Source organism: Globicephala melas, chromosome 9 (genome assembly GCF_963455315.2).
Source record: "Globicephala melas chromosome 9, mGloMel1.2, whole genome shotgun sequence".
Lineage (NCBI taxonomy): Eukaryota > Metazoa > Chordata > Mammalia > Artiodactyla > Delphinidae > Globicephala > Globicephala melas.
The window spans coordinates 78,580,241-78,594,739 of record NC_083322.1 but is presented as its reverse complement, the minus strand read 5'-3'; the positions used below and the strand labels follow the sequence as shown (position 1 = coordinate 78,594,739).

The window sequence follows — 14,499 nt, the reverse complement described above, 5'->3', positions numbered from 1 at the left end:
ATGTCAAACTGGAGAAAATTGGGAGAGCAGGAAATGCAGGAAACTGGGAGAACAGACCCTTTTAAAGACAAAGGGCTAGTTAAGTGACAAATACCACAGGAGAGGTTGTCTAAATGGAGACTGATTAAAAAAAAACATAGGAAGTCATTAGTGGAGAAGCAGTTTCATGGGATCAAAGTCAGGTTGAAACTGGCTAAATCTGGTGAAAATGCTGAGAAAACAAGTTCCTAACCAGGCTATGGAATTAGACATCTAGAGACCTCGTGGTACACCATGATTAAAGGGAGAGTATGGATAGGGTAGACAAACATGTTTTCAGGTCAGGGAAGAAATCAGTGGTGAAGAAGAGATAAAAACAGCAAAAAGAGTAAATTGGGTAAATTTATGAAAAAAAATCAATGCAATTAAGAGCAAAGCAGTAGGGTCAAAGGTGGAAGTTAAGAGGCACATCATTTTCACTAATACATGAAAAATAACAGGACAATCAGAAATACTGTTACAGGAGGAATGAAATGCTGATTGAGGTAATTTGAGGTATGTTTTATGATTTAAATAGTCATTTTAGAATTGGGATATAGAAGAACAAAGACACACAGCTCATGGTCTCCTGAAATTTCAGCAAGGTTTTAGAGCATATTGTGATTGTTCTCTAACAAACCAGTGAAAGACAGAGGTGAAATGAATTTTGGGTACCCCCCCAGAAGTTCAGGAGAAGCAAGTGTGGCAGAAGTTCAAAGAGTGAGACAATCAAGCATCTTACTGAGTACATAGATGGACTGTAAGCCATGAGCTTCATCCTTATTAATGAGGCATGTAAAACCAAAGGAGAGTTCATGAATGCAAGATTAGAGACTGGGAAGCTTTATTTTATAGGACTGAAGGCAGATATAAATGGAGATCATTATTTAATAATAAAAAACAACCATGAAAATATGGTGGGGACGATTATAAAAAAATCTTTGGTGAATGCATAAATGAATAATCCAAAAAAAAACACCTCTACATGGAAGATTATATAAGGATTATTTGGTTCAAAATCTGAATGAAAATAGTATTTATTTATTTTTGGCATATAAATTTTATAATTTTCTCCTATGGTAAATTTATTTATGTATTAAAAAGAAAAAGAGAATTAAAAAAGTATCTGCCTTGCAAACTATAATATATTGAGTGGATAAGCAACAAAGTCCTACTGCATAGCACAGGGAACTATGTTCAATATCCTGTGATAAACCATAATGGAAAAGAATATGAAAAAGAATGTGTATATATATATATGTATGTATAATTGACTCAGTTTGGTGTACAGCAGAAATTAAAACAACATTGTAAATCAACTGTACTTCAATAAAATAAATTTTTTAAAAAAGTATCTGCTTCATCAAGTATGACACTAGTGACTAAAGGTCAGGAAACTGGGTTCTTGCCCCAAAACTACTATTGGGTTAGATGTAATCTTAGATAAAATATTGATGTTAATTTCCCAACCTATAAAACAGGAGAAAGAATTTTAGGAAGATTAAAGGAGAATCAAATGAAATGATACAAAATCCTTTCAAAAACACTTTCAATGTAATGCTTTTAGCACAACAATTTTTTCAAACATTTAATAACTTATGCTCTCAAGGCCACATGAGAGGTGTGGAGGAAAAAAAATACTACATCATGAGATTTGTTGTGGTGTCCCTGGAAGACAAGACTGGTAAGTCATCTTATCTTTTTCCATTGCCTCCCTTCCGTAGCTCCAGCCCAGATCTATTTCTTTCCATAGTTAACTACTGAGAAACTTTAGTTTTGGCACAAAGCAAATATTTTCTTAAATTTTTAATCTCTCTTTTCTCTTTTTGTCCCACTTTCTCACACACACAGCCGTGAAGTCACCACCATGAGTTTATCTGCACACTAAATCTCAACTCATGCTGTTTGTACCGTATAAGGAAAGCTCTCCACTGACCTACTATAGATGCCCGTGTTTTGTGCCTGCATTCTGGCACGCACCACCTACCATTGAGCCACCTGGAATCGTGCTGCTCTGTCCTGATTGGGTGGTGGTGCCCAAGAGTTCGGAAGATAGCAAAGTCTCGCCCCATAAAATCAGCTGCCGTTCCAGAGTATAATTCTCCATCTGTGTTGTGACAAAATAAAACCACATACACATACTTTAATTCAATTGAGGCAAGAGAAACAAAACACACAAAATACAGGTTTCATGTTAAGACCACGCTAATGCTCTCTGCATCACTATGCAAAGCTACTTATGTTTATCCTGTGTCTTTGTTGAAGGGAGTATCTCACTACTCATTTAGCACTAACTCTGAAAAACTGAGTAAAGTATGATTCAGTGCACATTACTAAAACATGAACTTTTATATTTTCTATTATGACCAAAGACAAAGTACAAAACACAAATTATATGCGTCACATTGTCTGCTTTTATACGTTTCAATCTACTATGGTTCTAATATCTTTATTTTTTAGGGTAAAGTCTCATTGCAAAATCTTGCTTATAGTTTTGATTTTAATGGAAATTAACTTTCTAATACACTTCCTTTTTAGTGGGATCTAAATTAATGAGATTTTGCTATAATTTGGAGAAGACTAATATTTTCCTTGCCAAAAATTTTTCTTGCCTTTCATTTTTTAGTATATTAAGTGGGAAAAATGCTCTAACTTGGTATGAGCTATCATACAATCCAAAAACAAGTCCACCACATAGTTTCAGATATAACAGAAATGTGTTTGAAGAAGGGGGTATTTTGATAAACACAGGCCATAATCACTACAGCTCAAGATTCTGTTGTGCTTTGACTCATTTCTACTTAAGTTGAATTAACTCTAGGTCAGAGTTTAATAATGGGAGAATCATAATCAGAAGGTTGGAATAGAAAGGAAAAAGAAATAAGGAGAAAGAGAAGTTAATATTTACTGAATACCATTTGTGCTTGCAGGGTAGTCAGGTGCTGGCTTGACACTTTCAAATTATCTCATTTAGTTCTGTCAACAACCCCATGACGTAAATGTTATCCCTATTTTACAGCTCAAGAAACCCAAGGTTGCTCAGCTAATGACTAGGCAAGTCAAGGTGAAAGTTCAAACCCAGGCCTGTTTAACCCAAGCCTCTTATACTAAATATATACCATATCACCGTTCAATAAACTGAACTTTGTAAAAATGACGTTTTCTTTCCTTTAAACAAAAAGTGCCTCATATTATTCCATCCAGAAAATGCATTATTGCCTGCTTGCTTACAGTGAATTATCAGCAAAACAAAACAACAATAAATGTAACATTTTCTCCAAATAATCTACCATAATGACAGTAAAACCTATTATCTTGTTGATTATTTGGATATGCTAATGTTTCTGAATTCACTGACTCGAAAAATAGTCCGAAAACAAAGTAGGCATACATAAATTATAACTTAAAACATTTGTATACCACTATAATTTCCAAAGGACTTTCTTGTATATCAATCAGAAACTTTCTGTGCATCTTCAGTTATCAATACCTTTGGGAAAGTCTAATTAGTCTGATCCTTTATGTGTTATCTTTGTTCACACCCACAATTCTCACTTGCAAATAAGGGGCTTTGAAACAAAAATAGACCTTTTCAGTGGTCCAAACTAAATTAATTCCTCTGGTAGAACCTCTGGTTCTCTCATGTGTTTGAAGGTACCAGGCTTTGGAAAACTTCCAAAGCAGTGCAGAATAGCTACATAGACAGAATCACTGAGAAACGCCAAGTTATAACTTTAAATATTAATAGAAAGACACCTTATCTTAGAGACTGAGTTTTTTAAAACTGATCACTTATTTTGAATTGTTGTGAATCAAGACAAATAAAAGTAATGGTCTGACAATGTATTAAGTACAAATTACTAGCTAAATGGATGGTACTCATATGACACCATAAATTGCCATATTATGGTATCTTTGGGATTCAAAAGCATCTTGTCTTCTCTTTACTTAATTAAAGATCAAGTTGCTCAAATCTGAGTTGCTCTCACCATAATATGCTACAATAATGTTCTATATGCCCACAAGGTAAAGAAATAACCCTTTTCGAAAGGCACAAAAACACTATGAACAAGCTATCTATAAGTTTCAAAGGTACTTTGAAACATTTTAACGCATATGGTCTACTTAATTTTAACCTATATTCAATCACTGTAACATTTTTATTAAGGTTTAAAGCTTATCTTTTTACAAATAATTGATTGATAGAAGTGATGAATTTTTAAACTTCAGGTGAATGAGAGAATGTTAGTTAAAAGCGTGTTGTGAAAGCAGCCTAAAATCTTCATGTCAATTTCAAATACTTTCATGTTGGAACACCTGTACAGGGTGACCTGTATCCTCTTTACCTTGAAAAATCAAAAGTATTAAATTACTAGTTGAACCTCATTGCCCCCCCAACCACGTTAGGTGATGAAAATCATGAAAGGCGAAAACAGAACAACCGAAAGGTGAAAACTGAGCAATTTCATATCAGACTGTAGCCAGACCATGCCTAACAGTAAGTATAATCAAAAATGGAAGAGTAAAGAATATCATCAGTTAATTGCTTTTTTCATTTAGCTTTTTCAGTGTGAGTAAAATTCATAATTACGGTTGCTATTATATGTAAACTCTATTCCAGATAGAGTTGAAATAATGAAAACTGTAACCAAATAAACATTATTTGGATATTGATAGGTATTTGTTTCTCATATTCATTTGTTTAGCTGTTTTACAACATTCCCACATGAGGAAGGCAAAAAACAATACAAATGAAGGCAAAGGCAGAAACACTGATTTTCTGTCACTCAGAGAATGTAGAAGAGTTAGAAGAGTTCATCAGTAGAAGAGCTAGTGACTGAATTTATTACTAAAGACAGAATTTATAAAGAGTTGACTTAAAAACCAAAGGAAGGTTGTAGTTAAGGCACCAGTTGCCTCCAGTCATAGGAAATTACCTCCTACTCAAATATTATTTTTAGCAAAAGTCAACATGATATCTATGAGCTGGAGGGCACTAGATGATTAGGTGGGCATGAGGGCACATTCTCATGTTGTCAATGCTCAATATCACTAACTGTTCCTTTACACCAGGGCTTAGATCAGATTTTCTGCTCAGCTATCTATAGGGTTCTTATCCAGGATGACTCCTCCAGAAATTGTATGACGTATTTTTTATTTGGCCCAGCTGTATAGGTGGTAGAATATCCTACTCTTGCATTCTCTTTAAGCAGATATAAAATATCAACTCAGACTATATTTCATTTAATGTAATTGTGTATTCTACCCTGTATTAAAGACTTATTACATTCTTTGGCTATCTGAAATGACCCGACAATTTCTGAGTTTAGGGCTTCCCTGGTGGCACAATGGTTAAGAATCCTCCTGCCAATGCAGGGGACACAGGTTCAAGCCCTGGTCTGGGAAGATCCCACATGCCACGGAGCAACTCAGCCTGTGCACCACAAATACTGAGCCTGCACTCTAGAGCCTGTGAGCCACAACTATTGAGCCCATGTGCCACAATTACTGAAGCCCGCACGCCTAGAGCCCGTGCTCTGCAACAAGAGAAGCCACTGCAATGAGAAGCCCGCACACCGCAACGAAGAGTAGCCCCCACTCGCCGTGACTAGAGAAACCCCGTGTGCAGCAACGAAGACCCAACGCAGCCAGAAATAAATAAATAAAATAAATTTATTAAACAATATATATATATATCTGTGTTTAAGCAATTTACATACCTTAGTTGGCTTATATTTGGAGAACAAATATATTTTTTTATTTTTTTAACAAAGCCCACTTGCCAAACTTCTTTTGTATGTTCGAGGTCCTTTATGAAGTTATCAAATTATGCATGTTAATTTTCCAATTTTACGACCCTAAGTATACGTAAATGTTAGCTTACAATGATTCAAATTGCATTATGGCTAAGATACATACTTTTGGGTTTTCCCATATATACTAAGTTACTAGTGAAAGAAAATGTATCTGTCCAATTTTATTAAATTGATGGTAGAATAATATACTCAAGGAATTGTTATACACATCAAAAAGTGGTTGTGGATACTCTGTCCAACAAAGTTGTTAAGTCTTTCTACAAAAGTACCATATAGGCAGTTTGATGTCTCAAAAATAATACATCAGACTGAGATAAATTAGTGCTGACAGATGTAACTAACAAGCTAGAAATTGTCAAATATGAAAGTTGCTCTTTCATATTTGAGTACAGTGCCATTCTTTCTGAACTGTAAGCTTTCTTAACTGTCTCTAAGGAAAGCATTCTTTACTGAGATGAACAAAAAGTTTAGTGAACTGCATTTCCACCATGGCAGTGTTACCTGAGAAGCATGTGTTAAAAACACAAGTTCATATGTACTCTGTACTTTCTATTCACAGCTCAAAATGAAGTAAAAATGTGGCTTAGATCAGTTAATATATTGGATTACAATTCCTGAAAAGGGTGTGGTGAGAAGAAACAGAAGGTGGAAAAAAAAAAATTTCCTGATGAAATCACAGCATTACTAACACAGGTGTAAAGTGTATCATGGATGTGAGCAAAAATCAAACAAACCTAAAGACCAAGCCATTATGTTGTTAACACCTTAAGCAAATTCCACTCACAGCGTAGCAGAGTAATTAGAAACAGAGGGAAAAAAATATGTCTCTCAAACACACACACACACACACACACACACACACACACACACACACACACACACACACACACACACACACACACACACACCCCACCCCCCCGCCCCCCGACATGGCATGGATAAAAGCTACTTCTTGAGAGTGGAAGGGTATGGGAATACTTTTACATTTTCACATTTGTTAAGCAACCTTTTCTGTAACAATAAATATACTGGCTTTGTTAATTCTGTACTTTTAAAACTAACATTTTTTAAGTAGTTGTAAATGATACAAAATTAAAAATGTAAAATTTATACATTACCAAATCTCTCTCCTAGCCTCCCTACAAAACACCTCTATTACCTGTTCCTCTTTTTTCAGTTTCTATTTCCAAATATATGCCAGAAATATGTACGTACCCAAATGTAGTATGCTATTACATTGTCTTATTTAATTCTCACAACAAACTAGTGGAATTTGCATAGCCATGCCATTTTACATACACAGAAACTGAGGCTCAGAGTGGTTCAAATAATTTCTCAATTATAGTTAATTAATTTGGGGAGTACCTTTAATACCAAGTGAGAGCATATTCTAATGTCAAATTATGTTCTTTCCTGACTCATGGCGGAATTATAGCATAGTTATAAAGAAGCAAGTAACCTCAATAAAGGAAGTCACAGCTTTTGAATTAAAATGGTGCTACAAATATTTTGAGGGATTTTACCAGGTCTAGTATGGCCTGCTCATTTTTCTGTATCTTGCTATTCAATTGATCCAGAAATTAACTTAAGTTGGCTTTAATAATCTCCTCTGTCAATAAGCACTAAATATCTCTGAAAATTATTCAATTACTTTACAGTACTGGCTAGGTGAGATCTGGCCTTTCATTTAAAAGCTGTTTCTCTGAAATGCCTACCGTTCTTTTCCAGCCATACATCCTCTCCTTGACTCATGCAACTTCCCTCATTCTCTTTTCCTTTTCACAAACCTATACAACTGTTTCAAGGAAGTTCTAATATAAAATCAAAACTGCAGCGTTTCATATTCTTTGTGGACATTGTGTGGCTGCACGCCATATGAACTATGTAATACTTAGTTGTCATCATTCTTTCTCAGTGGAATATTAAAATAAATAAGCAAACCCCTACTGAGAAACATACCACAAAATAAAGCTGCTCTAGGCACACTTTTACATACTGCTTTTTTGAGGAATATCTATCTTTTTTTGTTCAGTATGCAATTTAAATAAGTACAGCCTGCAGGTTCAAACAAGATAGGACTCCTCCCCTTTGTTTAAGACAGTTTTCAAATTTCTGTGTGTGCACTTAAGGAAGTCATCCACACGTAATCACTAGGCCATCTGCGAATAGGAAAATTATAAGTGTGTTACATTTGCTGCATTCCTTCAGGTCTTAAACTTTTGTTAAAGTGCTCCATAAATGGATCAAATGGACTGAAATTGTCTACATTTCCAAAGCAATAGAGGAGGTAATTCATGCTGTAATGGTTTTATTCTTAATAGTAAAAGGATCAGTGAAACAGCGATAAACACTAGAGAATACTGGAAAAAATATATTTTCAAGTTAATGCTGTAGTCAGTATGACTAGAGTCTTAGTTTGTTGAATAGAAAAAAGATTATTTTTTAAAATAAAAAGGCTAAACTTTATGAAATTATTATATGTCAAATAATAGCCTAAATTTACCTTTTAAAAATCTAGATGTATTATTCAAAATTTTATTAGAAAGTTTACACCTGAAAAGTTTCACTTATTATTCTTTTGTGTTATCAAATAATTACTTTCTATATTTTATAAAAAAGAAAACAAAAGGAAAAAGAAAAGGAAACAAAAAGCTACGTAATTTCTACATGATTATAGAAAAACATATATTCAGGAGTAAGGTAATGACCCAGAATCTTCCGTACTTTAGGTTGCTGGCATACTCAAAAGTTAAAACAAGAGAACAAAAAAAGAAAAAGAAAAATTGTTTAATGATATATCACTTTTTGTGTATTATTTAATCCCAGTCCAGAAGTGGTTAAAAGAATGTGGAAAGAATTCTCTATTTTTCAATACAAACTAAAGTTTTCTCCTTCTGCCTACTTCTATCTTCCTCTTTCTATCCTTTTGAACTATGGCTAAGCATTCACCACCTATCTGCAATGTTGAAGTAAAAGAAAACTAGAACTAGGAAGATGGCTAAAGAAAAGGACACAGGAAATGCATAAAATGTTTTGTTAGATTAAAAAAAGAAGAAGAAGCCCTAAAGTCAGAAAAGATGAATACAGAAGGACTTTGTCAACTCAAGGTGACACAAGGGGTCTCTGTCAATTGTACTACCATTTAGTTGCATTGTGCTGATTAAGCTGACCAAATGCTGAGAGTGTGACAAATCTTCAGACTACAATTAACAACTTGGAGTGAATCTCCTTCTTTCCTTCTGACCTGTCAGAATTCCCCCTTGAAACGCCTCTTCCCAAAAAATGAAAATCAAAACCATATTTTTACAAAACAAAAATTGTAAAGGTCTAGGGGGATGTATAGTGATTGAGCAGCCAATTTTAAAGATACTATTAAACCATTCTGATTAAAAAGAATCATAGACTAGATAGTACAATAACCAAATCAGCATTTAGTGTTTCATTTTCAAAATATTTGAAAATATCTCAACTGACATACTCCTAAAATATTTTATGATTAATAATGAAAAATCTTGGTATATAACAAGGAACATGCAATCTGGCTATTATCTACAGAAAATTCACTGTTTAGCTGACTGTTGACTGAGTACCTATTAAAAGAGATGCCGTCAGCAGTTTAGGGTCATATGGGCTCTTCCCACGGCCATTCTCAAAATGTGAGTCTTCCAGCTTAAAAATGTTGTCCTGTAGAAAAGAAAAAGAAGAATTCAATTTATTTATAATAGAAAGTATTTTTAACATGCCAGTTAATCAGAGAGAGGTTGAGTATTCTTCTGCACTATCAAGGTGTATTATTATTTGTGTAAACTTTAGAGATGCCAGAATAACTTAAGGGGGATAAAACCTAGCTATTACTAGACAAATATCTATTTAGCTTGGTGATTTTTAGTAGCATTTAGCATGTTGCAAGCAATAGTGTATAAGTGAACTCTAAAGGACAAGCACGCTATGATGAGTGATCATTTTATCACAGAGCTATGCTAAGAGCTACCCTAATGGCTCTTGAAAGAATGTTAAATTTAAACAAATAACTCCTTTACTTCCTTCACATAGAGAAAAAATAACAACTCACTATATTAGATGTCTGCAAGAAGATACGCTATCTCACTTCTCTGTATGTACTTTCCAGAAGGAAATAGTCATAGCAGTCACGTCCTCCACTCTGTCATTCCTACGACTTTGATGCTTACAAGCTCCTCAAGCATTTTAAAATTACTCACACCTTGGAAGGTGGAAGGTGCCTGAAACTATCCTTATCAATTTCTCTAAGTGGGAAATATCAAACTGTTTATTAGGATGGGTGTGCCTGGAGATAGTGTCCTTAGGACAACAAGCACAGAGGTGACACATTTTTATCACAGGGAAGTCTGCTCAGTTGAGGCTCAAGCACCCAGAAACTTAAGTGAACATTTGACTATGGTAGAAAGTATGCCAGAAAGCACTGCAACAAAATCCTTAAGAAGGAGATAACTAACTCATGCCTAAGACACTGTCCTCAGAATGTGAGGCTTCTATATGACAGTGGAATAAACTGGGGTATCTCGGAGCATTCTTTTCAGAACCAAGTGCTCTGGAAATTAATTAGGTCAGAATATGTATGCATTTTCCAGTAGCACATTAGCTTGTCCACAGACTGAAATAAAATACCTTTTTTGGCAATTTCTCTACTATTCACATAAAAGCATTTTCTATATTCTTAGGATAGTAAATGGTGTTCATTTTATGGCCAATATGGGTCACTTTATTTAACATTTAATATCTCTGATGGAGCTAATGGCAGAGTTTCAAATTATGACTCTGAAAATTCATTTGGGTTAGGGAAGAAGAGTGAAAAAGGAAGCAAACCAAAAATGTTCTCCATCTTTACTACTGTAAGAATTACCAAGTCTCCTGTTTGCTTGCAGTGATTCTGTACTTGGTAAATAGCTATCCCCTAGCAATGATGGTTCTTTAGCTGAATTCTAAAATTTACACTGTGAAAAATTTACGGGGTTTCTCAGAATTGTGCTAAGTTGTAGTAGGAAGGGCAGTGAGTCAGGAGTCAGGCCCACTTGGGCCAATGATTAGCTCTGGTTCTTTGGTGGCCAATTAATATCTCTGAGCCTTCGGTTTCTAAAAGTTAATGTTGATAAGGATATTTAATCTCAAATGTTTATTGTGAGGATTAAAGAATTGAAATAAAGTATTTTTAAAGCAACAAAATAAAAAACAGACACTATTTTTATTCTATTAATACTGCTCATATTACTGCTACAAGAATATGAAAATTTAACACAAGTTGTTACCATTGTTGTAAACTTTCCTACCAGAACTTGAAAGAAATATTACTTAAAAACAGTTACATAAGTCACCAAATTATAAACTTATTTACAAATACACAATTGTCAGACACTTGAATATTAAAATTATAATATGAAATTTATTGCCATATACTAAGAAGAAGCATAGAAGAAATCTTAAGAAATATTTAGATAAAAATTAGGAAATAATCCAAAATAAATATGCTCAGTAGATGATATACACTCTACTGCCACAATGATAGAAAATATTAAAATCTGTCTATGTGACTAGTCCTCACAGGTTAGAGGAAGCATCAAGGAGAAGTGGTGGTGTGGCTGAAAATATTGTTAGGAATATTAGTATAAATTTCTTGTCCTCATAAGACATTTTACAATACTGACAAAGATAGAGGAGCTATCTGTCAAAGTGTGAGACACATGATGTCTGGGATCATGTATTCACGTGAGTAAGACAATGCCAAGGTATATGAAAAGTACTTGAAACCTCGTGTTTAACATCTGATTTACAAGGTAAAGGATTAAACTTCATAGGAAGAGAGGTTAAGCATGTCAGTTACAGTTTAAGAGAAGATGAAAAACTATCCTTTGTCATGGTGTTAGGTAATGTGTTCAAAGCTGGCCTCCTTTTTCCTTTCCATCTTTTTTCCTTTAAACGGAACTCTTGCCCACATTTCTGGGTTTCTACAGTGTAACTATTCTATATTCTTATAGGATTCTACTGAAGGGTAAAAGATTGAATTTCCTTTCCAGCCTAGTGATATGGGGCCTGGAATAAATATAATTTGCTTTCACAATAGGGAACTAAAAGATATTTCTTACACAGAAATGTTTGTAGTGTAAAATTCATACCTGTTACACATAGTAATGGAGTCTAAGGCTGTTGAAATCAGACAGAAATGGATATTATCCCTGGCTGTGCCTTTTATTATCTGGGCCTCAGGCAATCCCTAAACCCTTCTGAAGCTCAGTCATCTATAAAAGGAGGATAGGAAAATCTCATAGGGTTGATTGGGAATATTTACTGCAATAATGTATATAAAACAATACTTAGTATGCCCTCAAAAATATTAATTTATTTTTTCATTGTTTATAGTTACCAAAATAAGATCATTCTTTCCTATACTGATTAATATCTCTCAAGCTACAGTGGAAATGCCTGCCTATATATTCATCAGTAGAAATTAAGACATATGTTTAAAAATATGTAAATACTTTGGACTCCCAAAATGCACTGAAAATTGTTCATTTCTATAGCTAGACCACAGTCCAGTTCAAAAGCTTTTCTGACCAAAAAAAACCCATTAAATATAATATGTACAGGAAGCAACCTAAGCGTCCATCGACAGATGAATGGATAAAGAAAATGTGGCACATATATACAATGGAATATTACTCAGCCATAAAAAGAAACAAAACTGAGTTATTTGTAGTGAGGTGGATGGACCTAAAGACTGTCATACAGAGTGAAGTAAGTCAGAAAGAGAAAAACAAATACCATATGCTAACACATATATACGAAATCAAAAAAAAAAAAAACAAAAAATGGTTCTGAAGCACCTAGGGGCAGGACAGGAATAAAGACGCAGCCATAGAGAATGGACTTGAGGACATGGGGAGGGGGAAGGGTAAGCTGGGAGGAAGAGAGAGAGTGGCATGGACATATATACACTACCAAATGGAAAACAGATAGCTAGTGGGAAGCAGCCACATAGCACAGGGAGATCAGCTCCGTGCTTTGTGTCCACCTAGAGGGGTGGGATAGGGAGGCTGGGAGGGAGACACAAGAGGGAGGAGATATGGGGATATATGTATATGTATAGCTGATTCACTTTGTTATACAACAGAAACTAACACACCACTGTAAAGCAATTATACTCCAATAAAGATGTTATATATATATAATATGTATAAAAATTCTCAATTAAAAAGGGCTACCATTTAATACGTCTGATGAACTTAATGTGATTGAGAGACACCAATATTGCTGTTTCTGTTATCTAGTGCACGAGACCTATTAGATGTGTGAAAATACTGACCCCTTGGAAAAGAAGTCTGTGTTAATATAATGGTACATTCTCTGTTGTCATACGTAGCATATCACATAGACAACTGTCTGGCTGTACTTGGAAGACTTTTTGAAATCTGATTGCTACTCAATGATTTTCTGTTTTAAAGAGTGTTAAACAGATCACATATGCAAGTAATAAGACCAAAAATCTTAAGACCAATGTATACAATTAAACCACATAGCTTATATTCTTACTTGGGCTGAAATACTTTTCATTTTTAGTAATACATGAACAGAAATCTAGCTGCATGGATTCTAATTGCTTTAGCAGATACTGTGAGCATATCATATAAGTTATTGTGTCATATTTTATTACATGATTGCATCAGTTTTCAGCAACTATTTTTAGCTTTCAAGACCACTCTTTCCCCTTTGTCTTCTAGATTTCCTGAATGTTATTAGACTGCGGTGAGGTAAGACATTAGAGGAAATAATAACTGTGCTAATGTCTAATCCAAAGTTTTATAAATTATAAACCAGTGGTGACATCATGGCAATAAATTTCCTAAATCTCAATCTTGTCCAAGTAATAAATTTAGGGAACAAAGCTGCAATTTTAGTTGTTTTAATGATTAAAACATAAATGATGTTTGTAAGAAAGAAAAGAAAAGAAAATCCTATGTATATGTGATAGAATAACCATTTTGGGTGGGAAACTATATAAACTTAATCAAACCCAATACTGGGACAGTATTTTAAAACATACATTATTAAATTTTTTCAAATTGCTCTTTCTCCTCTCCTGCTCTTTACAAAGATACTTTGTTTGCCAGTTCTAATGAATTATCAAGTATTCCTTGGTCACACCATATTTTTCTCATCTCTGCCTGAACTATCCCCAGCTCACCCGTCCTCAACCCCAGGGTGAACTTCCTTTCCTTTAAGATTAAATTCAAAAGTTACTTCCTAGTAGAAGTCTTCAGAGCTTCCTGGATAGTTTATTAATTTCCTTTGTGCATATCCTAATTAACAATAGTACACAAGCAATGACAATACTGGGTAAAACTACTGGCTTCAGCAATGAAGGGACGTAATAGGATCTCATAGGAAATACTGTGACATACTATATTTTACCCAAAGGAGATCCACTTGTGGATAAAATTCATCCGGATTTACTTCTCCTAAAAAGGTGACTCTAGATCTATGCTGTGCAATTCTAATAGCCATGAGCTGCATGTAGCAATTTAAATTAATTAAAATTAAAAATCCTATTTCTCAGTCACACTAGTTATATTTTAAGTGTTTAACAGTCACATGAGATTTGTGACTACAATATTGCACAGATGCAAACATTTCC

The 14,499-nt window shown here is 34.3% G+C and overlaps 1 protein-coding gene across 2 annotated transcripts in view; it reads right to left on the bottom strand.

The window, feature by feature from the left end:
• SEMA3A (semaphorin 3A) overlaps positions 1–14,499 on the bottom strand; it is a 647,654-nt gene that overhangs the window by 102,912 nt on the left and 530,243 nt on the right. For both annotated transcript variants that reach the window (XM_060304734.1, XM_030856995.2), the window contains 2 exons: positions 9,425–9,518; positions 2,006–2,125 (listed from right to left, as the gene is read on the bottom strand). In XM_060304734.1, coding sequence (XP_060160717.1) covers positions 2,006–2,125; positions 9,425–9,518 — 214 coding nt within the window. The remainder of the gene's footprint in view (positions 1–2,005; positions 2,126–9,424; positions 9,519–14,499) is intronic.